Source organism: Fringilla coelebs (genome assembly GCF_963513975.1).
Source record: "Fringilla coelebs genome assembly, chromosome: 1".
Lineage (NCBI taxonomy): Eukaryota > Metazoa > Chordata > Aves > Passeriformes > Fringillidae > Fringilla > Fringilla coelebs.
Genome location: NC_140028.1, coordinates 75,202,826 through 75,230,440, shown reverse-complemented (window position 1 = coordinate 75,230,440; position 27,615 = coordinate 75,202,826). Strand labels below are relative to the sequence as shown.

At 38.7% G+C, this 27,615-nt stretch overlaps 1 protein-coding gene across 2 annotated transcripts in view; it reads right to left on the bottom strand.

Moving 5' to 3' along the window:
* TRIO (trio Rho guanine nucleotide exchange factor) overlaps positions 1 to 27,615 on the bottom strand; it is a 244,694-nt gene that overhangs the window by 44,762 nt on the left and 172,317 nt on the right. For both annotated transcript variants that reach the window (XM_084227033.1, XM_084227034.1), the window contains exon 34: positions 23,481 to 23,724. In XM_084227033.1, the coding sequence (XP_084083159.1) occupies positions 23,481 to 23,724 (244 nt within the window). The remainder of the gene's footprint in view (positions 1 to 23,480; positions 23,725 to 27,615) is intronic.

The following is a 27,615-nucleotide window of genomic DNA, read 5'->3' as shown; positions in this document are numbered from 1 at the left end:
TTTGAAATGCCTTAAAAAATTCCAACACATGAGAAAACCTCCAAAAATTCTCTAGTAAAACTGAAAGAATATATGATGAGTCACATTAAAACCCTTTAAAATTTGAAAACACTTTAAAACACTTTAAAATACAAAGGGTAGATACTATTAACAATTGCTAAGCATACCTTCAAGTGTACTAGTAAAGTTTATAAAGAGATGGTACCCAGTGTTAGTATTAAGTTATAAAAACAAATGAACTTAAAGAAATAATCTTTACCAAATTTCATTTGTTTTAAACCCCCAAGTTATTAGACTACTTGTACTAAAAAAATACTTGTTTCCTGTTCACCTACTGCAGTTACACATTAACCTAAATACACATAATAATCCAACAGCAATTTTAACAGTCTTTTTTTCTTTTCCCCCCATCCTCTTGATTCAAAGCAGAAGAGCTCATTAGAACAACTGGCAATTGTTTGGAGCCACAGCTTTAGCAACAGCTGTACAAACACATCAATCTCAAGCTAGGAGCTCTGCCATAAGCTCAATAATAATAATATACTTGTACTGTTTAGCTTTGGGGCTATTACAGTAACTTTGGTCATTTTCTCTTTCCAAATGTTATACTGTTGTAGCCCTCAAAAAAACACATTGAGAAATAAACTTAGGGAACTGGGAGCCCAGATGGAATTGCTAAAACAGTGATAAAAATGGATCCTCTAAAATTCCTATAGATAAAAAATTATGTTTCCCCCTTATCCAATTAATTATATTGGTGATAGAAATTCATTATACAATGATGTTTGCTCCTTTCCCAATTAATTGATATTAGTGATAGAAATTCATTGTACAAACATTACTTTGCATCGTAAAATGCTGACCTTTTTGGTGCACACACTGGAGCCCTTGTGGCCATGCCACTGCTTTCAGCCTCCCCACTGTGTAATGAGATGACTGCAGGTGATGACAGACAACTTCCTCCCAGTGCAATCCCACCTCAATACCTACATTACTGAGAGCAGACTTAGATGACTTAGTGATTAGAAACTGAACTGGTTTTATATTTTTTCTCTTCAGATGAGAATGTAACCTGAGCAATACAATAAGAGCACATGTGATTTTAATAAAGGTCAGTCACACTGGAAATACAAGGATTGTTTTTTAAACAGACTCACTGTCAAGGCTGACTAGCAGAGAGTTATTGAAAGTCATAATGCCTGTCTGCTGCAGAGATGCCTTTTCAGGATGAAGCATTTTAAGGTATAAGGAAAGGGGAAGATACTGCTCGACAAATTCATCAATTTTGAATACAGGCTGAGTTAAAAGGGGAAAGATAACTCCTTGATATAGAGTATTTTAAAATTATATATACAGTTATAAAGTATATAAAAATATATAGTATGTATAGTATAAAATTTATTATAAACTATTTTAAAACTATAAATTAATGGAAGATGTGACATTTTATCTCAGTGTGCAATTCAAATACACTGAAAATGGAATAAAACACTGAATGCTGAAAACAGAATCACTGCCATGTTTGTTAACTTGATTAGAGTTTCTTCAGGAATAACATATGCACTGCTGAATTTTCTTTGGCATGATCAAGCCCATATCATACACAAACAAAAAGCTACATTTTGTCATGCAGATTTTCCATTGTTTTTGTTTCCTTGAATTTTCCCAATAAAGCCTCAGGAGGAAGGTGATGCTGTGAACTGCCTTGTTCACCAAGTCATCTAAATTCCAATGCCTCACGTCATTCCCCAGCCCCCATCCATCTAATATTACTTAAGTAGCCACAGGAAAATGATGTGATAAGATCATGGGAGAGTTGTCCAAAACTGGTTTGGATGTAGGAAACAAAAGGAAAAAAAAAGGTAGAAAAAAAAGTAAATTTATTTTTAAAGGTAATTAAAAGGCAATAAATCAGAATTCTTATTACTTGCTTTAATTAGATATGAAGCAGAGGAAGGGAAGGAAATCTGTAATAATTTCTACAAAACAATACTTACTGCTTTTTTAAGTTATAGACTCAACTGTAAGCCTACATTTAGGGGCAAATAAGTAATCTGGTGGAAATTAAGAAATTTAATTAGCTTCTATTAATTTTTCTATTGAAAAAAACATTTCTTCTTTTCATCAAGTCCCCAGCATTTCCTACAGTGCCTCTAGACAGCTGATCTCTATGAAAGTCTTCTTAGGGCAAACTACTCTACATAATCTATAAGTTGGATGGTGTCTTTTTGTAACCACTCACTCAAGAAGATTGACTGCAAATGTCCAGTCCCAGATTGACTGCAAATGTCCAGTCCCACATTCAAATGCAAGGCAACAAAAAATTAGGTTAAGTGGTTTAGCAAGCATACTTAACTATTCTCTGTGAGGAAAACCAACCTTCACAGAGGAGGTTTGTTAGTGTTACTGATGTTGTCTTTTCAAAGCAGGATGGATATACATTTATCACCCAAATTCTGTTCCTCTCATTACCTCCCCTAAAGGAGAGTCAGCACAAGCCTAGATGAAGAAATTCAACGGATTTTTACAGCTGCTTGTAGCTCTGCTCAAAAGCAGATAATGAACATAATGCTCATTACTAGTCTTGCAATGAGCACCTAGAGGAAACTTTCATTATGTAAGTGATAGACCATTCTTATGCTGCTGCTTCACTGAAGCAATTCATTTGAAAGAGAGCTGTAACACAGCAAGAGGGAAATTAAGGTGAACTACAAGTTGGAACATTTCTTCTCTGCTCAGCTTAAGCCCATCAATTCAATACAGACTTTTGACCATGATACAAAACCCTATGCATCAGATGCTTAGATCCAAGTATTCTCTGAGACAGCTGACAAGGAGGTGAAGATGCAAATATATTTCTGGTATGAAATCAAACTCCACCCTTCTTTCCAAAGTTTTATTAATATTCCTTCTGGTCTCTCTCTGGGAAATACTAAATCTCTTGCTATTGACTTGCTATGTTCCATCATACTTTTGAAGAAAAATCTAGAAATTCTTCACTAAGTATTTTGATTATGCTTCACTAGCAATACACAGGAATACAGACATCTTAGCAAAATCAAAAAATGCTTATATATAAACATTTTCTTCTTAATATAAAAATGGAGTTACAAGTCCTTATTACATGAAGATTGTATTATAAACGTAAAGCATACATTTTTCTTTTATTTCTTTAAAGTTAAAACTCAGAACTGAGTAGCTGGCTTGAGAATGAGCTGGGGCTAAAAGAACCATTTTAAATTACTCTGTTTTCATGCAGTAATTTTACAAAGTCTGAGTGGACAGTGCTGCAGTGGAGGGAGCAGACTTATAAGGCTTAGAGGGAGAAGGCTGCCTGGGGTTAACTCCATACACACCTCTAATCCACACTGCAGCTCAGTCTTGGCTTATTTCAAAGAGCAAGTAACCCACCTAAGAGCTACAAAAATAGCCTTTTCAATGGACTGAAAAGTCCAGTCCAGTTGAAAAGTCCGGTCCAATATATCCAAATGGAAGGAGAAAAAAGTCAGGAATAGTTGAGACAAAAATGTGGATAGCTGTGGATCTTATCCACCCACTCAAAAAACCGAGTCTCAAATCTTTACGTTCACAAGCAGGGACAGCAATTATGAAATGACATCAGTATTTTTCTTGCATAAACTCCTATACTTCATAACATTTTGCTGTTGTTTCACTGTTTTAGTTGTTTGTGGTTTTTTAAGGGGGATCTTGGGGTGTGGGAGGAGGGAATGGCACAGCATTTTCTACAGGATCTACTCCCAGGTGTGGCTGTCGGTGTGACTGCTGGTGTCAATGCTCAAGAAGCAGCTGGATCGTATGTGCAAGCACAGGGTAAATAAACTAGCAGTACCTGACATGTAGCTCATTTTTTACTAACCATGAAACAGCACCTCCAGCTAACTCTCTGGCAAGTCCTGCAGCTTAATGATTCAGAAAAGCCAAGGACATGTGAGTAAGGACACAGAGGTCAGGGAAGCAGCACCTTTGCATGTGTAACTTTATAGCTGCTACATGAGCTCAGTTTAAGGAGGATTTTTGTTGCATGCTCTTTGTGGAGATAGAAAGGCACACACAGCACATACTTAACAGCTTCCATCTGTATTCTAAAAGAATAGACTTTCAAAGTGTGTATGTGAATCTATGCCAAGAATTACACCAACCCATTAGTAATAACTGGACTCTCCCACTGCATCCTCTGAGTTCAGTCCTCAGAGATTCTTATCCTCTCTTGGACACCATTTGCTAACAATTACTTTACAGTAAAAGCATCCTGTTTTATGGATGAATTATTTCTGGGGCTTGATATATCATAAAAATGTTATGAAAGAGGAAAAAAGAAAGATAGTTTGACTCACATACATTCTTTTAAGCAATCTACGGTACATATAATAAATGTATTACTTCAAAGCTAATTCTCTATTCTTTTTCTACTCCTACAACCACCTTTCCTCCTTCGAAACCCAGCTCCCAGATGGTTAATAACTTCAGGATAAATTTGGGGGTTGTACATTTATTCCCTGGATTTTATCCATGAGATTTGCCTCTCAAATTTCCCAAGTGAAATATAGGTTCACATGATCCACTTAGGGACTAAAACACATACATGCTATTGTTTCTTCCAGCTCATAAGGTAACTGAAAAAATATGTTATTTTCAATATTCTGTTCCAGATTGAACCAATCTCTCCAGCTAGATAACCATAAACAACTTTAGTATTTATCTTGTCTCTCTTGTCTCATATGCAAAGCATTTTTAAGTTACAGAAATGGGTGGAATTACCATGAGAATTGGTTTCCTCCAACCAACATCACTGTTTTCTCCAACTGATGTCAGATAAAGGCAAAAATACAATACTTATGTATTAGTTTTAGTAGCTTCTTGCCAATTCATTACTCAAAGCCCTATTTTCTTTCTCCCTATATCTGAACAAGTTTTTCTTTCCTCAGACTTGATGCATAAGTGGGGCAAAACTTCAGATCATTTAATTATGCAGGAATACAAAATTATTAACTGTACATGTATTCTAACATTTTAATGAAAAATGGACCAAACTTTGTAATTCCTTAAAAAAATCTTTAAGCAATGTTGAAGTCTTCTACAAATAAAATCATGCACTAGAGAACATTCTGAATATTAAGCCCAAACCCAACATGACCACTTTTAAGTTTTCAGTGGCCAGTGATACTACAGATACAATTTTTAGTTGTTCCAGTTCAAGAGATGGCATAGCTACAGTTATGCTGGGTTATGCAAGTAGGCTTTGTTCCCCTATTATGAAAGGCCATTGAGCCTCCTTACAGCACGGTCTGTGTGCATGGACATCTGTTTTTAAGACACAGAAAGGGAACAATGAAAAATGTTTGTGAAACCATGCATGTTTGCCAAGCAAGATTTCATATGTGTCTATGACCTTAATTTATGGTAATAATGGAAAGCATCTCACTGATAGGAACAGACTACACCCAGCACTTTATAAAATGTGTTTTGTAAAAATTATTTGGAAGTAAACTAACCACTGCAACACCAAGAGTTTAAAAGTGAAGCAGGGGAGCTACAGCAAAGACAACACAAAGGGGAGAAGACTGCTGCTGTGCCATGAACAGACCTCCAGCAGACTAGGTAGTCACAGCTCTAAAATATTTTGCTGCAGAACATTCTGCCTATCAACTACTATTTATAATTGACTCCTTTCACTCCCACCTTCCTGCAAGAAGTACTGTAAACCTGTACTTGCTTACTTCTAAAAACTGGAATAATTGCTGTTTAAGGAAGCGATTGTGCAGCACTTGGGGCTACAGAGCAGCCTTCTGAGAACACAGCTCTATTGCTGGATCAGAGATGACAGCCTGCTAACATTAACTCCAACTGGCTGGAACTCCAACACCCTGTTACCTTTTGAGGATTTGCTGAGAGGTACAACCATCCACACAACCCTATTTCAGAGGTCTCTGATAAGATTAATTCCCATTACACCTTTGATTTCATGTTTGCAAGCCTTCAATCACCCTCCTTCTCCTCTCATCCATCCGTACCTGCACTTTGGATATTATCAAATAACACTGATTATAACTGGCCTTTTGCTGCTTTTTTTGAGTATATGCATACAGCATACAGCAAGAGGTACGTAAGAAGGCATCCCAACAGGTGCATCAGCTCCAGACACTAAAGGTTAGCACTGTTTTGTCTTGGAGATATTTCCAACGTTTTAATGTGTATCATACAAACTTGTTCAGTAGCAACAGAGCAAATGCCAAGCAGAAATATTGTTTCCTGTTAAAAATACAAAGGAGGAACGGGAGAAGACCCAACAAGAATGAGTTTAATGTGAACATCCTGACCCTTGCCTCTGTGCTCCTCCAGTCGAGACTGAAAGAGCATGGCTTACCTCCATGTTACATTTCAGAATCAAGGCTGCCTCTAAAAAAATTTCACGGACCGATTTATTTCCCAACTGCCCTTTCTTTTCAAGCTCTATTTCCCCAAAAGCATTACTTTTCAACAACAACTTAACAGAAATGACATATACTGAATAATCTATGATTTCTTTGGTTTAGCAGCAACATTCTAAGAAAACTTCTGCTAATCTCTTAAAATACTACCATTAATAACATTTCACAGAGCAGGAGTTACCATTTCTCATTTCCTTAGATCAATTTACAAAACCCCATAAAGTAGCACATGCCTCTTTAAAGCTTTTTCTGAAAGAGTTTACTGTATAGCATCTCAGTAGTTTACAGAGAAGATTAATTCCAACACTGCTCCCTTTCCCATATAGGTCCTTTCTGTAATACTCTGTGTTTTCTGGCTGGGGCCAGATCAGAAGGAAGGGAGAGTAGAGAGAGAAGAAGGAAAAAGAAAAGCATCCTACCAAACTCCCATGATTTGAAAACATCCCACAACCAACCAACCAACCAACCTGCCTCCCCCTTCCCATTGTATCTGCACTGCACGTATTTGTACCTAAATCCAGGATCCAGTATTTACAGCCGCTCGGCTGCCCGTTGCCGCAGCAGGTAGGATTTACTGAGTGAAGGGATCCCAGAGTGTCAATCTGTTTAATCCTGTTCGGCATGGTGAGCGGTCAGCTGCTCCGATCCCCACAGCTTCCGAGGAACCTCCTCGCCTGCAGCCCGGGATGGGTTACAGCTTCTCCTCAAGTGCTCACCCAGATAACGTTACAGGCACTGCCATCAGAATGAGGAAGTCACTCTTTTCTTCTCAGGCTGGTTTAGACCTCTGCCTGCCGTCAGAGCAGCTCCTCTCTCCTCAGAGCAGGGATGCTCTCCTCTGACTCACTGAACACAATTCCAGTCTTTAAATTCACATGTGGGAATAGCCAGATGCAGCAGATTACACTCTACCGTAACTACCCTAATTGAGGCTCAGGGGGATCTTAAAAAATACAGCAAACCAGCAATTCTTCTGCTCAGCCTTCAGAAAAGATGCAATCTAGTACCCCTGCAAAGCTCTATAGTAACCAGAATGCACAAAAAGAACCTTTAACATCTCTTTATTTTACACTGCATAGTTCATTTTTAATGCTTTAGCTAAAGGCATTAACAGAAAAAAAGACGGACATTTTCTGGTCAGCTAAACCGTGCAGTGCTTTCCCTGGAATTTCCAATTTTCCTTGACCAACAACAGATTCTGTCTTCACCTTCACCTTCTCCTGAGCCTTGTTTGTGATAATCAATCAATCAATCAACCAAACCCCACAATACTAGAAAATCCATACCATTTGATAAATTAATTTAAGATCTTGCCCTGATTTAAACTACATTGCAGATCTGTTTCACCTCTGAGCTCATATTCCGCAAGATATATTTCTAGTTCATTAAGCTGTCTTTCTGTTCAGTAAACTGAGAAGGCATGTATTTTAGGTTTTGTATTCTTCACCTAGCATGCCACAAAAGCATTTGTCTATAAGTATTAAATTATGTTGGGTTTTTTTGGTTTTGTTTCTTTTTTGCTGTGCAATTCTAGAGAAGATGTTTGGTTTCTTCCCCTGAACACATTATCTGCTAATTTTAAAGGAGCTACATAAAGCTACATACACTAGATAGATAACTAGCCAAAGTGAGAATTTAAATTTTGGAAAACTAGAAAGGAAATGATTTCTAATACTATATGATCATTGGGGAAAAAAAAGCCCAAAAATGAGATCAAACAAACAATACTATATAGTACACAAACACACAGAGAGGGTAAGAAGACAATAAAGCAGTGAAGGGGTTGCCAATGACACTGACACAAACAAATGCATGTAATGCAAGGATAAATAGGAATTTTATGTGGAACTGAGAGTCTCTAGGGTCTCAGAGTCAAAGCAAGCTTATCACTAGCATGTAACACAAGTTGGGTACACACACCTTATCCTGTCTGCAGTGCTGAAGAGTTGTGGTCACCCTGCACCTGAGAATAATATTTTGCTTTTAAGAACAGCTAATCTAAATTCTGAATCAGTTTTTCCTTCACAGCCTCCTGCACTGAAACCATTAATTCTCATTCTTGATCAATTTTCTTTTGACCCAAAGCAACTTTCAAATGACACTGAATTCCTAAGGGTGGGGATGTTATGTGGGGGCAGGCAAGGCAGAGGAAAAAAAGCCTCTCTTTCTCCAGGGTAAGTGATCTTTTTGGTTTACCACCTACAACGAGACTTCCACTAAAGCTAGTTTACTTGTCGTGAAATTGTGGAATATCTGAAAATCGTTCTAGTTTCTACTTGAGTAAGAAAAAATATAATAAATTAAACAATCCATTTCTATTACTCTGCAACCATTCCCATGCACATCAAGCACTCTCAAGAATGTCCAGGTAAAAGCCTCACACCTTTAACCAACATCTGGTTAGATAGGTTATCAATACAGCTTTGAAGCAGTGATTTCCATATGTAAGAAAACTTCTCACCAAAAGACAGCAAAATTTATACATAAAACTGTTTTTAGATTGGTTTTATTTTGCTTTTTAACTGCATGAATGCTGCCCTTATAAAACTGATAATATATGCAGGAAGATATTATAAATGCTCTGGGAACCGCATCATTTGCAGCTTGCTCTTGCAAGAAGTTCCTCCCTTCCTACTGAAAGCAAACATTGTTATTTTTAGGTTTTGCTTTGACCCCTTCTCAGAGAAAAATGTGACAAGCAAATCAAGGTGGTGAAGGAGAGAGAATGACCACATGGATTATCTCAGAGTCATATTTCACAGGTTACATGGTTAAGAAGAAAGTATCATGGATACAGAGTTGTCTTGGATGACCTAGTTTTTGTAAAACACCATTGCTTCACAGCAGCACTGGACTGGAGACAACAGACCCCACATGAATGTGGTGCAGAGCCACTGGGCGCATTAGGTAAGAATTTCTTTGAAAAACATCACAATGCATACACTGAAACAATAGCTACAACTTCCTTATAGTCCAAGGCAGAGAGCTCAGACTTGCAAATTGTCCTGAAAAAGGCAGATGGCTTCTATATCACAAACCCAACATTTCTTAATTTAACAGGCAGGGACCATTATGCAGTACCACTGTCACCTCAGATCACACTTAAAACACCTCAAGATGTATCAGAAATCTCAGTTTCTGAGACAGGGACCTGTATCAATACATGTAATTCTATGCTCAAACAGGCAGCCTATTAATGTCTTTCCATGGTTTCCTTCAGGCTCTACCACAAAGCTCTCTTTGTCTTTTAGCTCCATCCGGTTTTCTGTATTCCAGTGCCATATCCTGCATTAGCTACCCCTGACTGCTAGACGGCTCTTCCTGCAGTCCCTTGCATCAGCAGTTTTTTGTAGGAACCCATCCTTGGTAATAACAACCAGTCAGGTAATCTTAATTCTGCAGGCAGGAATATGTCTACATGGAAAACATCTTCAGGAAAAAAACCAGCTAGGTACAGAGCACAAGCTCAGCGCACAAGAGGTTGGACTGCACGAGGTGTTGCACAGCAGCAGTGAGCTACCCCTTCTTCATCTGCTGCTTGGTATTTTAGACCACAGGCCATCAGGAAAACAAACTCTGATGAAATTACTAATGGAAAAAGCTCACCTACTGATCTGTGCCAGTTGACAAAAGTTGGAATAGTTGTGGCCCTTTTTTTTTTCCCAAGTAAAATTAACTTTTCATTTTCATAACGTTTCATTTTTTGCCTTTCCTGTGTAAAGCTGAAATGAGTTTTCTTGGTTATACACTTCATATAATATTCTTTAAAGAATCAATAGCTATCTGCATTTCTGAAAGAAAAGTAGGCCCTTAGTAATTTAAGATATTTCTGTTACTTAGAAAAGGGACAAAATAAATGTCCAGGTGACAATGTTGTCTATTGAAGATTTTAAAATTCCCAGCCTAAGAGCCCACTCATTTTTAAGACAGCATTTTGTAAGAAAGACTATATCCCAGTGATTTAACAAAGAAACTAAAGAGGAAAAAACCCAGCTAGCAAAGCATTCAGTGCACATCCCAAGTAGATCAGGTAGCACATACTTTTTATGATAGACGTAAATGAAGCATCAGATGCCTGTATCTATTACTACAGTGAAGGAACGGGATCAGCTTTCTGCAATTAATCTCAGGGACCACTGATGGACAAGGTCAGCCCCCCAAAACCATTTGAAGGTATTAACATTTTGCCAGCTCACCCCAGCACAAATGTAACAGCTCACCAGTCTCTGCCATTGACAGTCAACAAATTAGCTCATTACAGCTTCAACTTCTCACAGGTACCAGCTCTTAACTGCAGTGCCTGCACCCACCATTTGCCACTGTATTAACTTCCTTATGGAAGTGCTACCTCGTGTGAGGCTTCTATTAATAGTCTTGCATATAAGAATGGAAACATTCATCCCCTTCTTTCATTTAACAGGACAACTGGAGTTAAGCTGACTGCATTTCTCATACTCCTAAGATACTCACATGGCAATAGAAATGTATAATAGAATTATATTAAAACACAGATAAACAGCATTCCAACTTAATCTTTGTAAGGCCCCATTGCATTTTGCACCAATCTTAGAGAAAACAAGCAGAACAAGACAGGGAAGCTAATAAAATACAGAAATTCCAAATTTAAATACCTATTCTGAGTTGCCTGAGAGCAAGAAGCTAAAGAGTCAACCTTTCTTCCTTAACATCTATCTTGGCAGGGTGGGGAGGTGTCTGTGTTTGACAGACTATAGCATGAGAAAACACAGCTTTGATATCATTCTCAAGCAGAACTAAATCTGTCCTCTCCGGAATCTTGCCCTTCATATTCTTGACATTCCATTGAAAAAAGTAATTAATAGATTTTGGAACCAGTACTACAAAGTTACTTTAAAAATTCTTGTTCATCTTAGGAGGGGAGAAACAAGATAACTGAAATTAATAGAAGTGAATTCTTTATTCTGCCAGGATCTAAATGTCCCAACTTCAAAACAATTTTTGAAGTGATCTATGAGACAAATGCTTCCACGATTTAGTATTGCACAGTTCTTACAATTTTGAGTCATGTTTCTGCATACGGGAGAGAAAAGAATCAGACTTCTAAAACTGTGCTAGACCAAAGACCACCCAAACCTAGGAGCCCAAGTCAGACATAAATCCATAACTATTAAAATTCTTGAACTAAATAACATTGCACAAATCAATATCAATTTTATTTACAACAGGCATCTTGCATTTAAAAAAAATAAATCAGGCTGACTTTCCATACAAATCTGATCTTTGGCAGCTTAGGCACTCTTCCCCACACCAGAATACTCTAACACAATCAAGAAATTGCAGACAGCAAAACCACATCAATAAATAAACCTGACGTTGAAACTTCAAAGGTGAGCTCCCACACTACCATGAAAATTCTAAAAGGAGCCTAACTTTGCCTTTTCCTCAGTGTACAATGTGTGCACAGTTTAACTGCTTGAGGTACAGCTGCACCACTAGGATCTGGTTTCTATAGCCCCACACACAAAGATCATCCTGTTCCCAAAAAATAGCCTCACTGCTCCTCAGTCTCTCAGATAAATAACACTGCCAGTCTGCAAGGAGCGGAATCATTACAACAGCGGCTCTTTGGACTTAACATTCAGAGTGTTGTTTCCTGTTCTTTACTACCCCTGCTGCCAGCTGCCAGAGACACTTTAAACTCAATCAGTCAGAAATTGTATTGTGCAATGAATTGTGTGAACATTCTTAATTTGAGATTTCCAAGAGCTCCCTTCAAAATACTGGTATTTTTCAACAACAAAAAAAACCCCCAAACAAACAACAAAAAAAATCAACCAAAAAACCTGCAAGCAATAGCCACCTCCAACAAACACACTGGCTATCCCACCAGCTGGCAAACCTGAGAAAAGTATTTTCTGATTGAGGGTGAAGAGATACTTTCATCTGGGTGATTTACAGCCTTCCATTCTACATCTTGGGTAAAGCATTTGTCAAGAGCAACTGACAGCAGGACACTGAAGTACTCAGGCTTTAATTAAAAATATTGGGAAATGAATCATGTATCCAACTATTCAGTCATCCAGGCTAGGATCTAAACAAGTCCTTCCTGTCTCCAGCTTTGCAGAACATGTCCTAGCTGTTGCTCATGCCTACAGTAAGAAAGAATATCAAAAAGCACATGACACAGTAAATTCTCTATCCATCTTAATCATTTGGCTATTATTTACTTGAATTTTTAACTCTGCTCTGTGCTGTGTATCCAAGGGATTGGAGCCTGTATACCACTTGCAAGAATGAAGAAGACTTTCAAAGAAATGGTTAGATGTTCAGTGTCCCTGGTCTTCTGTTTATCTGGAAAAGCTTTGGGAAAATTCTGACTCCTTAACACAGTCACCACTGCAGCATGCCAAACCAGCTTGAAAAATCCCAGCCACTGTCAGCAAAACCACAACAAGCCAGCTTTAGATAATTCAAACAAAATCTTTTGGATGAGTGTAAGGAATTTTGTTTCACATACATTCAGTACTTAGCAAGGGGTGGGAGGGGGAGAAGGAATAGGCCATGCGTCGTCTGTAGTTTGGAGAAAATACAAAAAGTGTTCCAAGTAAGAAATATTTCCTGTCCTAATGAGACATATTGAAGAAACACTTAGTTTTTTATATTAATTTTACTATACAAGTCACCCTTCATCATTCATTTTTTTCTTTATTTCCACAAGGGGAAAGAGCTGCTTGGTGTGAAAAAGAAATCTGGTTAAAACAAGGTTTAATTTTCCAAACCAGTTTTGGCTACACATGCAGTGGGTTTGGATTATTTTTAGCATAAATTTCTTAGGTAATTATCTTAACTAAAAATGCATACAGTCAAAGACAAAAGAATATATTCATCAGAATGCTCAGAATACTGAATTGCTCTTGACTTAAAATTAATTTCTTTTAAGTCACTTGAAAGGAGAACGAACAGTTCTACCAGATCAAACCAGGTCATTAAAAACGCAAAGCAACAAAAGCAAAGCTTTTAAAATGGGACACGTACTCCTGTAAGAAGTTCTGATGCTTAAGTTCCATACAAATGCACCTGGACCAATTACTTCTTTCTGCTGCTTGGTATTATTGACCAAAACACTTTTCTTATTCTACTTCTCCTAAGTTCAAATGGTATATTTGGTTAGTTAAAAAGGTTTACTTCACTGCTATCTCTCTTCCTTTTGCCTCTGCTCAGTACTGCTTACCACAGGTCCCTGTAAGAGACCAGGTTATATCACATGGCCCTCCATGGTCATGACACCTCCAGGTGTGGCAGATAGAGCACAGCCACAATCCAACACCCTGCTGCTTCAGAAAGCAGGAAAAGCACACAGGCTCTGAAAGCACCTGAGTGGATTTCAAAGAGAAGCATCTAACACAAAAAACCCGTACATACTTTCACAGCTTCCTTTATTATATTAAAAGAATAAAAGATACTTGAGCAAAATTAAGCAACCTCCCTCAATTCCTCAGCACTGCAGCTAACAGGAGAGCAAAACCAGAAATGGACATTTTCTCTCTCGCTCTAAGCCTGGATTTCAGAAGCCCTGTTTTTGTAAATCATAACCACAGATTTGTTATTAAGTATGTTTAAGTACATTCAGAGGCTAGCTTTACCACAGGCACAACAGAAAGGAGGAGCAAAAAAATCCATAGGAATGGGGCTTATTATACTTATTATGCTTTGTCGATCAGATGATAAAACACAGAAGCACTTGAAATTGTATAGTGTCAAACAACTCCACAAATGTGAGAGTTTCTGCATTGTAATTAACAGGTTTTTTATATCTACTCTGAATTATAAATGCAGCATAACTCAGTCCTGAAGAAGGTAAGACATTTCTGTTTGGGTTATGCAGAATGTGTTTTACACTCATGCAAAAGAAAATTAGCTCTGAACTAAAGAAACTAATGCGATCACCATTGACAAAATTGAAAAGTGCAAACTTCCTACAAATTACATCACCCCATAGCAGAATTGTGAACATGCAGTTATGAAACAGCCACTCTAAATCTATACTTTTGATATTTCAGTAAGTTACTACACTCAGTTAAGACAACAATGCTCCTTTAGGACAGCAACTAAAATTCAGCTGCCAGAAAATTGTTTTAATAGACACAAAATTTTTCCACATTCTCTTTTTCCAGTTAGTCCTCTTGAATAAAGCATGCCATTGTGGTAGAAGTTTTAGATTGCTAACAATGTTAACAATAACAGTAAAGCTTTGTTATTCCACAAACAGCAGAAGACGGTCAAATGCTCCTACTTTAAATTTACTCCAGTTATGAAGACTGTAACTTCACATAGTCTTCTGAAAGTGATGTGAATGGGCACTGGATCCCATTGCCTGGGCTTTTACTCAAGCAAACAACCAGGACACAAACAGAACACATCACATAGCTCCAGGGTACCACCTGCTGTAAACACCAGCTCTTTAGATGTTATTCTGAGACTGTAAACAGAGCTCTGAGCAAGTGCTTTCCAAACTGATTCTGGCATGACTATATGTAGTCCTGCCACATCTTTAAGATGAAAGGATAAACACACCTAACCCTGTTCTACCATATCAACCAGCATTTTAAATATATGTTTTTGTTCCCCTGAGACAATGATAGAACTCAGCAAAAAATGCATTAGAACCGGCCAAGAACTAAGTCAGGCTAACTCTCTAAAATTGACTGGTTACTGATATAAAAAAATTTAAGGTATATGTTAGCAATTTGGTGGTTTTCACCAGTCAAGTTCTTCCTGTTTAATACCACCTAAATAATATCTCAATCTAGTCAATCAGTGCCCACCTGTCATGCTGGAGACCAGAGTTCAACTCACCAATCGGGAGGTGATTCTTCCCTCAAGGGATGTGGTTAGTGGCGCACTTGGCAGTGCTGGGTTAGCAGGCAGCCTTGATGATCTTAAACCCTAGCAGCTTTCCTACCTCCAGCCTATCTGTAAGAACCTGTAGGTTCTTACATGCAGCTAGATTTCCCTGGACTCCATGTTTAAAGCATCTCCCTATCACTGATACTTTGAAGCTTATTTTAAAGAATGAACAAACACCTAACTAGGTTATGACCACACCCAGCATGGTGCAACAAGCACAACTGGAGCTTTTCATATGGAGAAATGTTTTCTTTGATTCCTTGCCATTTCTTACGTGGAATAAATGTATTTGGGGGCAAAAATCTTCAGCATTTCTGATAGCCCCAAAGGTACTAAGAGAAGTCCAAGACTCCAGGAATTACTTCAAAGATACCAAATCTCTGCTAGCAATTCAAATCACAGGGTAACTCAAGTTCCAAATGGCCTCAAAAACCCATGCAGTCCAATCTTCTGCTCCAAAGGATGGGTCAGTTATGAGATCAGACCAGCATACCTGGGGTGCTGTCCAGTCTGCTCTCGAAACCCTGACACACTTTTAAGCTCCTCTTGTAACAGAGACTATTTCTGCTGCACTGTAAATGGTTACCAGACAGTAGAGGTTGGCCACAGTTGGCTTACAACCACAGGGAAAAATTACAAGATTTTGGTTATCAAGGATAATTTGATATCAAGTTTACCTAAGATGATCTTTACTATTTATGCCTGCGTGTCAGTTATACAAATGCTTTCTGTTGCTATAGGGGTTAACCATTACATATGCATCCTAGAAAATGCAGACTGCAAATTTCTGAAAAGCATTATATTTTCCTGGAATCATTAAATGTTTTTATTAACTTATCACAACAGCCTCTTTTACACAGTTTGCTCTAAGAAATTCCATTGCTTTTTGCTTCCTTGTTGGACAATAATGAATTTAGCTTCATTAGCTGTTTCAGATAGAGGAAAACACATTACTATTTGTACTCAACTCAAAACAAGGAGAAAACACAAGCATGTCATGAATTGTAATTATACCTATGTCAGTGAATATGCACTCAAAATAGAAGATTGCATAATAACGCCATCAATTTAAGAGATGTCAAGGGCATCTGTAAAAAAGTTTCTGATAGTTATATTAAAAGTGATGCAACATTTCTAGTTTCGCATGCTATTTTACTATTTGCAGGAAAAGTGAAATGAAGTCAATGGAAAACGTTCAGCAGCCTCCTCAAAAAAACAGAATTGGAGGAAATCAGTGGAACCCTAAATCCTGCTGGTTCCACCTGCAGGCACTGATGATGACAGATGATGTGATGTAATGTAATGTGAGGATGTCCCAAAAGGTGCACAAGCTCTAGCCTGCTCCTTAAAAAAAAAAAGCAGCAAGCAAAATATGGGTAACAAAGGCACCCTAACAAAGTAATTCTCAACACTTCAGCAATTTAAAGTTTGTTAGAACTGAAGAGGGACAAGTTAAGAAAGCAAACAACACTTCAGGATGGTTTTCTTCAATTGCAAGATAGAAACAACATTTGCAGGATATGATTTGAGTTTGTACTCTATTCTAACCTTGGTTAGAAAAAGAAACTGCTGTCAAAGGAAGGCTAATTGCAAGCAAAGTAACAACTCTCCTGGGAAACCTAAAGCCATCAGAATTGCTGGTTTATATCCACCCTCTACCTCCCAAAGATCAGCTGTGCAAATACATCTGTTCTAAGCAGATACTTTTTATGCACCGACTTCCTTTCCAACTACAATATGTAAGAGAAATATATTTGGCAGCTTTCTGGGACCAAAAGTAGATTCAAGTCGGTATTATTTCGGTATTATGTTGGTATTTATATAAAAATTTCTTTTTCTCAACTTTAATACCGAGTTCCCAAACAGGGCAAAATCCCTTCATTAGGTATGTACAAAAACTCCAGAGACAAATTAACCATGTACTTATGCCCACAAATAGAGTCAGCATGGGAAATACTGACATATCTCACAAGTCTTCCTGGGCTGCATTATGATAAAAGAATAATGCAGGAGTTAGAGGCAGGTTTATGCAGAAATCAATCCCATGATGTTTCAGAGTACATGAGAACTTGATAGAGAACTCACCCAGAAATTCAAATTCGGTGAGATTCACCGAGCCTCCTTGTCTAGTTTAAGATTGCACAATGCTAAGGAAGCAATTCATAGAGACTTTACTAAAAGATCAATTGGAATTTGCCTATTAACTCTGACTATCTGACACAGTTTGGCTATAAAAGTCAATGCAAAGATTATTATCTAATGGACCACACTCAGTTGATGACATTTTACTTAAGTTTACTTATGCTCAGATGATGATTTTAACTGCAACTCAATTAAAACCACAAGGTGGGAAAGTCTGGACAGAGAATTCTTGTTTTACTTTATACTTCAGCTACTTTATTTACCTGGAGTAAGGCATGAGAACGTGTTTGAAAAATCACACACGTACAACCTAAATTCAAACCATCCTTGCCACTATTAGACTAGCAGCGCTTTTGGGAAAAATATCTGTGACTAAATGAAAATTTATGATTTATTACACTTTCAAAACAAATGGTAATTGAGACGTTGAACTTCAGCTATTAAAATGCATGCATCTCTGCTCAAGCTCAAGTCTGGCTGATAAATAAGCTGAACTGACACTGCAGCACAGCCTTTACAATTTTTTTCTTAATCAAAACATGTGGACTGTCAAATTCGACTGACTGCTCAGCTTTGCCTCTCATGGGCTCCTTGAAAGGCTTTTTATCAGCTGGCTATCTGGATGGGCAGCCTTGGAAGTTTTATGATGAAGTAATTGATTCATCAAGCAACAGAATTTTTAGATTAAGGTTTGGTGTCTCGTACAACTCCAACGTATTCCTCTATATCACTCTGTGCATGCAATCACACCCGTCTGTGCAGCAGCAGCAGCAGATCCCTCTTGGTTTGGTGCCCTGCAAACTACAGTCCCCACCTTCTGCCACCTGGCCCCCAGGCAGCAGAGCAAAGCACGTACCCCCCCAGCTCATTGTTAGGAGTTACTTTCCCCTCTGGCCTGGGCTGTAACTCATTTCCTGCAGCTGCAAACGCTGTCAGGCAGTCTCACAGGCAGCGCTTTGGCTCTGAGCCACGGGTGGGGATCCTTTTTCCTTACACATGGCCTATGCTTCACTTGCCTGCAGTCTCAAAACAGCAAATCCTCCCCTTCCACAGCCTCCCTCTGCTCCTAAGCAAACAATTGCTGCTGCCCAAGTCATCCTTCTTTCTTCCACTACAAACCAGGAGTCCTCCTTCAATTATTCAAACTGGATGCCCATTTTGCTGGATCAAATTCTCCTCCTGATACAGAGAGCTTCCTCTTCCTGTATTGAACAGTATTTAGACTCAAAATAGTATTTAGACTCATGAAATACTCCCTTTCTCAAGTATAGTTTTCAAAGATCTCAATCACACATGAGACTTTTACTTTTACTCTGTCCCTTCTCCTTTCATTGAGAACTGGTATTCTGAATAGGATACAGTTGTGTGACAGCTGGCTTACTTAATGTAACAAATTCAAAACTGTTTTATCCCATTCTGTGGCCTCAGTTATAAAATCTCTCTCTCTTCTTGGGAAATATCTCTAGGTCACCCACACAATTTCTGTCTTCCTTAATTCTTGAACAGAGGGTCCCTAGAGTAATTCAAGAAGAGCTCTGACACCTGCCCTACATCAGTCCTTCCCATCTTGCAGATACAGAAAACGGCTTACTCCACAGCTATTTGAACAAATTTGTCAACCTTTGTCTTGCAAAGGCATTTGATCTGCCATATTATGTTAAGATTCTTTGAGAGAGACGACATTTCTGTGTTTATGGCTGCAGTCAGGACAGATCCTCAGAGCAAAATCAAAGGCCAGTATTCAGTATGTGAGCGCTGTGTGGTTTGGCACTGTGTTACTAAGACATCCCCTACCTCTTAGATTTGAACAAACCTATAGAGATTCCTGGATTATGTGTTGGTGTAAAACAGGCAAACACTGTATCTCCAGGTAAACAAAAGACTTCTGTGGCCAAGTTTTGAAACAAACAGACAGTAATGTGAATTAGCAATTAGAGATGGTCCCCAAAATCTTGTAACTTAAAGGAGACATTAATGTAAGCCTCCTAAGGAATGGCTTGTAGCAGCCTTTCTATCTCTCCAAACAGTAGCGCCTACAGACTGGATATGATGGACTACCACAAATTCTTCAGAAGTAGTCACAGATTCAGAAAAGACAGTTAAATTGTGATCTAAATGGGCAAGACATTCACAAACAATTTTAAAGAGCTTGCATGTTCATTTTCATTACACTGAATCCTGGCTCCTGCCCTTTACCCAAAGCTCTGTGGCAATGTAAATGCCCTGCAAATAAAAGAAAGAGGACTGCACTTATGAAATAGAATGTACCCTAGAAGGAAAAGAAACCCATGTTAAAAAAACAGAGAAGGACCAAATAAAACAGGAACAATCCTTCTCCCCCACACCCAAAAACATGTGGGAAATCATTACAAAAAAAATGTTTCCTTATGCATTACTTGTGAAAAACATGTTCTTCCAGAGCTAGTGATTTATTTTTGTAGAGTGCACCAACTGTTATTCAGCCTCTTCACTACTCCCTTGTTTCTCTTTTCCTCCTATTATAAAAGGGATTAAGATTTTTTTTTAAAAATGTATTCATCTGTGAACTGCACATCAAATTGACTGAATGACTGAATAACTTGCAAAAATAGATTTGATGTCCAGCAGAGCAAGCAAGAGGTCAGGAACTTGCAATCAACTCTCCCCCTAAGTTACTATTCATGTAGTGAACATCTTTTCTGGGCAATGCTTTCCTCATATTCTTAACAAAGTGTTTATCACCTTAACTACCATAAAATTTTAGAGATGGAAAATATTATAAATGTATTTTTTAAATCCATTCATTAAATGACTAGATGGTTTTAATAATACACATTCTTAGAGGAGAAGCAATACCTACACTTGTAGGCAATTGATGAGGGTAATTTTTGAAGCTGTCTTTTAACATGAGAATAAAACAACATTACCTTTCATGGTTGATAGATAATGTGTGGACAGACAAGGAATGACCAAGATCAACTGTTAGAAATAGCCTTCACTGAACATATTTGCTTCTTTATTAATCATGCATGTTTTCCTACTTTGGATAATAATTTGAGATAATTTAAGGCATTCAATATCACCCAACATTTCTGTACTCAGTGATGAAATGCGGTTTGACACACCATAAGAACCAGCTGTCAATTACAAGAAGTTTCCCATTTCAAAACTTTGAAGCTCATTTCAACTGATATGCTGCAGCTTTCCTTTTTCCCTTTTTATTTTTCTGTTTTGTTGCCAAGTGGTGCTACTGATAAACACTGTTGAGAAGATCAAAACTGTAGGGTCCATAGATACTGAAAGGAGTACAAAACTCTTCAGCAAGCCATCTGTATAAGCTAAGCACTCTACACCCAACCAGCCAACCCCACCACTTCTAATGGTGATCACCTCCTTCTTTCCCCTGCAATACATAAACCCTCTCTCTCCCTCAGCCTCTCCCAAGAACTTGTCATGTCAGACATGCAAAAATTCCAGACTCATGTCTTAGTCCATGAACTGTACAGAATTGCTCAGGCTTGATGCTCACACTGTGAGCCTCATACAGAACATGTATTTTCAGACCAAAAAATCCTAATTTGTTGAATCTCTCAAAACCTCTGAAAGTTTTACTGAATTATTGTCATAAAAGGAAAAGAAAATCTCTATTGTAAAGAATGAAGGTACTTTATTAAGTACCAGAAATCTAAGGAGTACATGAAAAATTATCCAGCCAAGAACATGGACTAACTTAAAATTATGTAAGTCACTCACTTGTTCTTTGTTAGAGGATTAGTAATGTTTTTTAGGAATTCATACCTCAATCAACCCACAATTAACAGTTCTGAGAAGATCATCTAATTGTTTTTCCATTCTTCTGATTAGCATATTCCCTGATGCTTTATTTAATCAAATGCAGCACTTGAGAATGAATAATTGGTTTGTGGGATTGTCTGAGGTACTTTTCACTATGGGGGGAAAATAAAATCAAAGCACTCCCCTGGTTTTGCTTAATTTTTATAGTCCTTCAGTGAAATGAAAACTATCAACCTCTTTCAAGCAATAGAAAGATGAGGTAGGGACCAAAGTGAAACAAATCCAGTGGTTTCAAGTGCCTTGTCTACCTTTTTTTTCCCCTCTCCAGACTTCTTAACATTATGTAACAGCTTGCATGTTCAAGGCAGTTCACACTCCCTTCAGTCACACCAGGGGAAACTTTCCAAATGAAACATCCATCTCCTAAAGCCTGACACCCAGCAATGTGGGAATAAACAATTAGCAGCTGCTTCTTATCAGTTGGGATTAGGATGGCATACTCTAACATCCCACAGGAAGCCTGTGGCAGGGACAGAAGGCACTTCTGAGGCTGCATTCAACCCTGCAAATTATGCTCATTCTAGCAATGGCTTTCTATTCTTCTTCAGTGTCCGTGATTAATATAATTAATTAATGCTCTTTACTTCAAAGCACCATGTTAAACAAAGTAAAGTATCCTTGAAATGCTCTGCCCCATTTTCCCTAAACAAATTCTAAAGAAAAAAAAGGAATACAGGTCATGTCCACTGATGTGATTAAAGAAGTTACTTTTGTAACTTCTCAAACCAGCTCTGTCACTTGGGATTCTGACAGGCTCAAGGTATTTCATATTATGTACACACATATATATACATATAGTCCAGTACAATCTGCCTCTCCTAATAAAATTCTCTTCATTTAAAGGTGAAGTCCCTCAGCTCCAAAGGAAATTGTATTTATCGGTTCTTGTGAGTGTTGTTAAAAAAAAAATCCAGATTTCACCCCCTAGTCCAAGAAGAAAAAAGTTTTAGTGTTACTCAACTATATTTTCCAATTTTATCATCAGAACATCTGCAAGCTTTCCCTATCCAACTTACTGTAGGACACAAAATGACAAAAGACTACTACAACTACACAGCTCAATCCTTCAAACTCCCCCTCCAGCCCCTAATCACCCTGCATTCAGGAAGTTCCTGCTGTGCCTGCCCCTAATGTAAGAAACACAGACTCACCCCTGTTTTAGTCAAACATATTTATGCAGTGTCTTAAAAAAATGGGACAAAAATTGTAATAGCTGGAATGGACTGAATAATTCAAAAAGTCGTGGTTACATTTATGAAAAACTTTCCAAAAACAAGAATTTTGTGTTTGGGAAGACAAATTTTCCCCAACATCACTTGTCTGCTAACCTTATTACCTGCAATAAGAAACTCTTTGAAATGCATGTTTTCCCATAGGATGTGATGAAATGCCTTCTAATGAACTATTTTTCTGGTTTTTTTCCCCTCCCCTTTTTTTTAAGTTCACATTTTTTTCTGTTCACAGCCTGCCAACTCAAGTAACTACAAATGAGGCAAGCAAGCATTTTCTCTAATAATAATCTACTTTTTGAGCCTGGATAGTTTACAGAGGCAAAAGATTAGAGCACACTAAAACCCTAAAACCTTTCAAAAATCATCAGATTTTTCTTTTTCTTGCACCCTTCAGGGTGCAAGTTAAAAAATTCTTTCATGCATCTGAAAAAAAACAAAGTAAGATTTCAGAGATGTTCTGGGAAAAAGTGTGCCAGTGCTACTCTGAAAACCTCAGTTAAGTAAAACACAGAAGTCCAAACAAACAATTCATGTGCCAGGGCATATGGAGGAGTGTCTTTACCTATTCTGTTGCTGAACCTGCATGACTTCTTACTGCAGGGTTTCTCAGGAAACATTGATAATCCATGCCAGAGATTTTCTTCCCTCCCCACTTTCAGCACTTTCAGGACTCAGGTACAGATTTTCCTATCACTGCAGCTTGATCTAATGTGATACATAATGCTTCACCAAGATATAAGTCGCTTAAACCTCTTCCCTATCTTCAGCCACATTTTCCCTTAATGCTGAGAACTGCCAACCGCTTATTCTTGGAAATGACAGAGTGGTTGCTGAAAACAAGTCAGCGCAGAACACCGAAGCTGCCATATGCACAGCACTCTCCACGGCCCAAACCCCAGGCTGCCGATGTCTAGGCTTTGTGCCCATCATTCCTTACCTTTGTGGTTAAAAATGCCCTCCATCTCCATGCTGCTGCGAGAGTGGGCGATGCAGAGGGAGCCGCAGGGCACCAGGCCTTCCGCGGCTGGGGAGCGATCCGTGGTTCGCACCAGGCACCAGTCGGGCTTGTCATGGGGCCTCTCCAGGACCTCCACTGTCTGCCCTCGGCGGATGGTCAGCTCGTTGCTGTTGCAGGCAGTGAAGTCGTGGATCACCACTGTCAGCTCGCACCCACCAGACAACTGCCAGGGGAGAGAACAAGGAGAAGCCGCATGAACGCTCGTTATCAAACCATCCGTCACGCACCGGTACCTATCTAGGACTCCTGGCAGGATTGGTATTCTGGATGAGATAGCAGGCTTCTGGGACTTTCCACATCAAGAAGAGAGCGTTTCAAAATCAGGCAGTTCTGGCGTTTTAGGACAGATTTCTAACTCTGCTTGTCTCTGCCTATTGTTCAAAGCACATTGGTTGTGACAGCGCTGGGCGGAGGATTTAAGCAGCTTTTCTTGCTAGACTGCTCCGTATCCCAAAAGCTGAAGTAGCAGTCGCTTCTGAATATATTTTATGTGTGATAATGAGCAAAAAAAAAGGTCAGATATTGCTAAATGCAGTAACCCATGAACTTTGCTATCTTTCCAACTCAAGAGAGAAAGAGGTAGTTTTTTCAAATGAGCTGACTGCCTTATTCCCACCCTACTCACAGTTTACACACACAGGTCACAAAATCGTCCAGGACGCATCATACACAATTGTAAAAGTCAGCGTAAAGTTCTTCACAAAACATTCCCAAATACTTAAATGTTTAACAGAAAATTCACACAGGCTTACAACTTTCACATTTTTGTTGGTTTCCCTAAATAAAACTGCACAAACTTGAATTGAAATCATGCAAGCTTAGGGTTTTCCTCCCCCTCTTCAAAATACTTCATTAGAATAACTTTGCCTAAGCTTTAGTTTCCTCTCTTTGATTGTTTCATCTCCTTTGATGTGAAATGAAAATTATCAGAACTTTGCAAAGTTCCTAACATTGCTCAGTGCCAAAGCACCCATCCAACTTAAGCAAGCAGTCCTAGAATTCCTTCTTCCTTACGGCAACAGCATTCCAGGCTACTTCAGTATTTCATGTGTGAGCATTTCTATAGCTCTGGCTGCTTCAGTGCAACATTGATACCAGATCTCAGCTGGTATTCGCCTTCTGTGAATTCAGTAATTTTGAACCAAGCCAGTAAACTCCTTCAGCTCAGCGAGGCAATCTTGCAATGCTCTACACTGACAAAGGAGGACCAATACCCTGTCAGAGTTCCAGCTGCATCACGTCTAGAAGCAAGTGCCACATCAACACACTGAACAGATCCTGCCATGTTGCTTTTGACTGTTTCATGGCTGCCAGCTACATCCCATGAGCTTCAGAAATAGGAGATAAGGGACTGCATTGTTTCTTATTTATTGGTTTTTGTTACAAGCCTGGAATGGAAACAGAACTGGACAAACTTTTCTAGGAAAATGCTATTTGTTATCAAGCAAGAATTTCAGAGCAAATGACAAAAACAGCAAAATCCCAGTAAGAATCAAAGGACAATTCCAACCATCTCTTCCTCAAGTCTGCAACAAATGACAGAACATAACTCCTAGCAGATGGGCTGCAGTAACTCCAGAGCTTTCCCATGGTATCTGCCTGCTAATCTCACTGGCCAGCACTGCTTGTGTGTGCTTACAAAGGAGCACAAGTTTTCTTGAGGGAATGCTGGGGCCAAGAAGGGCAGAAAACCCTCATACATCTTTAACGAAGATAAATCAGGTTGTGCTCGTTTAGATACAGGCTAAAAATTGCTTCTACCCTGTCTCTTTGGACAGCCCCAATACACAAATTACAGGGGGGGTACACCTTCAAAACATGTAACCTCCTCCCTCATTAAAATATTTCCTGTTCCCTTACACTCCCTTTTTTAGTCCATGCAAAGCTATGCAAAGGGGAAGAAGTAAAGAGCTTTCCCTTGTTGTTTTCTGGTATTGATTTATGTTAGAGCCTTTGTCAGACCAACTCAGAAACAATTGAAACCATCTGTATGCCTGATGGGGACTAACAAAAAAGCTGATGAAGTATGACCTCACAAGGTGTACAGGGCAGACTAAATTTTTCTCAGGAGTCCAAATCCCATCCAGTGCAAGCACAGTGACAAGCTGACACTTTCCAGAAACTGCATCTCGTCCTTATATTTCCTCCTAAATACCTCCAGGAGCATATCTTTGGTGCTCTGTTTGCTTTTCTGACCCTTCACTTCCTACAAAGAGAGATTAAGGTGTATTTTTTGTGACTGGTGCAATGGCCATATGTTTTGGTAATATAGTTGTTCTTTCTTCTCTTCCCCCTAATAAAACAAAAAAAGTAGTATCTCAGATTTTATGTTTTCTAAGTATTTTATATAATATTAAGCTAAAGGAAAAAACAAATGAAGGCTGTCAGTGGCCATGTCAGATGGCCAAAGTACACAAAATTCCTAGTTTTTCAGGTAATGTCATAGTCAGGTATCCTAGCTGGCCAGTATTCCACTGAAATTCAATACTCATTCACACTTCAGTAGTATTTAAGACACTTGCTCAGGGTTGTTAGATCCTCACCATCCTCAAACATGCACCTAAGCTGTTACATGCAACTTAATGCAAAACTTTTCCTCTACTGCTAAGACACCAAGAACAATGACTTCTGTATCCAGCACACACATATGGCACTTGGAAGAGCTGAGCAAAAAAGCATTTACCAATTTTCCCTTCCTTTGGGTTAACTTCCCTTCTTTCTGCCTACTACAGTAGTGGTTAGGAAACTTCTTTCCTCTTTGTTTCATTGCTCAATTTCTCTCCATAGCACACTTTCTGAAAGCAGTTTCATCTTTCACACTGATTAAATGCAGTTGGACAGCAGGGAGTGTCTGTGATTAAGAGCGTTGCTCAACAGCTGTTGTTGGACAGCTTTGGCAAGGCTCTCCAGGCTAGCTGCAGGGAAGAGTGAGAGGCACAGCAGAAACTGGGAGACTGACTTGCACTGAAGGGAAAAGAGTTGCAAACCATCAAAATCCAAATTTAGGCTGAACAAAGGCTTTATATACTTTATCCATCCGTCTCAAGAAACCTTTTATGTAAACTGAATTAATCATGCATGATAAAAATAAATGATGCTATGTCTGAAACATGGAAACTGGAGAGACAGAGACGAGATGAGACAAAAAAGCCAGACAGAAACAGAACTGCAGATTACAAAAAGGCACAAGGTTTAATTAAATAGCTTATCACGGGACACAGTGCCTTGCAGTTGCTGAAATTAATGTTAACCATCTACGTTCACCTCTCCAGGGCCTTTTTAGTCACTGTCGCTGGTAGAGAGAAAGAAAAAACCAAACGACACAAACACGTGAACACTGACTGAGTACATTCTTAGCACAGGTTTGCTGAAGTCAGAGACACCACACTAAGTCCATCTGCCAACACTACCTGCAAGCACCAGATACTCAAGAGCCTTTACATCAGGCCATACAACATCCTCTCAAGATGAAATGAAATTTAATTTTCCATGGTAATTTTACATTAAGAAGAAAGGAAAGCAAGGAGAAGCTAACAAGATTTCTCGATTATTTCAAGCAAAATAATCTTTAATCCCCCTTTAAAATGGAAACAAGTGCACTTTGGCAGAAAATAAAATGGACAGCACAAAAGTTCTGCCTCAATTAAAGAGCAATTTGCTTTGACCAGGTAGCTGTCCAGACTTGGTTTCTGACTCTGAAAAGAGGTGTGTGCTCAGAGCCATGTCCACTTTTTTTATTGACATTTTTTTCCACTGATTGGAGCCTTTTCTCTTCCGGAGACTCAGCTGGCAGAACTAAATACTTGGTTGTCTCCTGCTGCTTCAGTCCTTTTTCTGTCTTTCAAAGAACTACCCACAAGCTTAAAGAAGCATGAAAATGAAATACAACTTCACACAGACAGTAATACAAAGCGTTACCAGCTGGACAAAAGACAATTTCTTAAAAATAAAATATTGCTCTACTGACCACCCACAGCAGCTAGCATGATTCCTACTATTTAGGATAGCAATCTACGATAGCTCTTCTTCTGAAAGCCTCTCATGTTCTTAGATA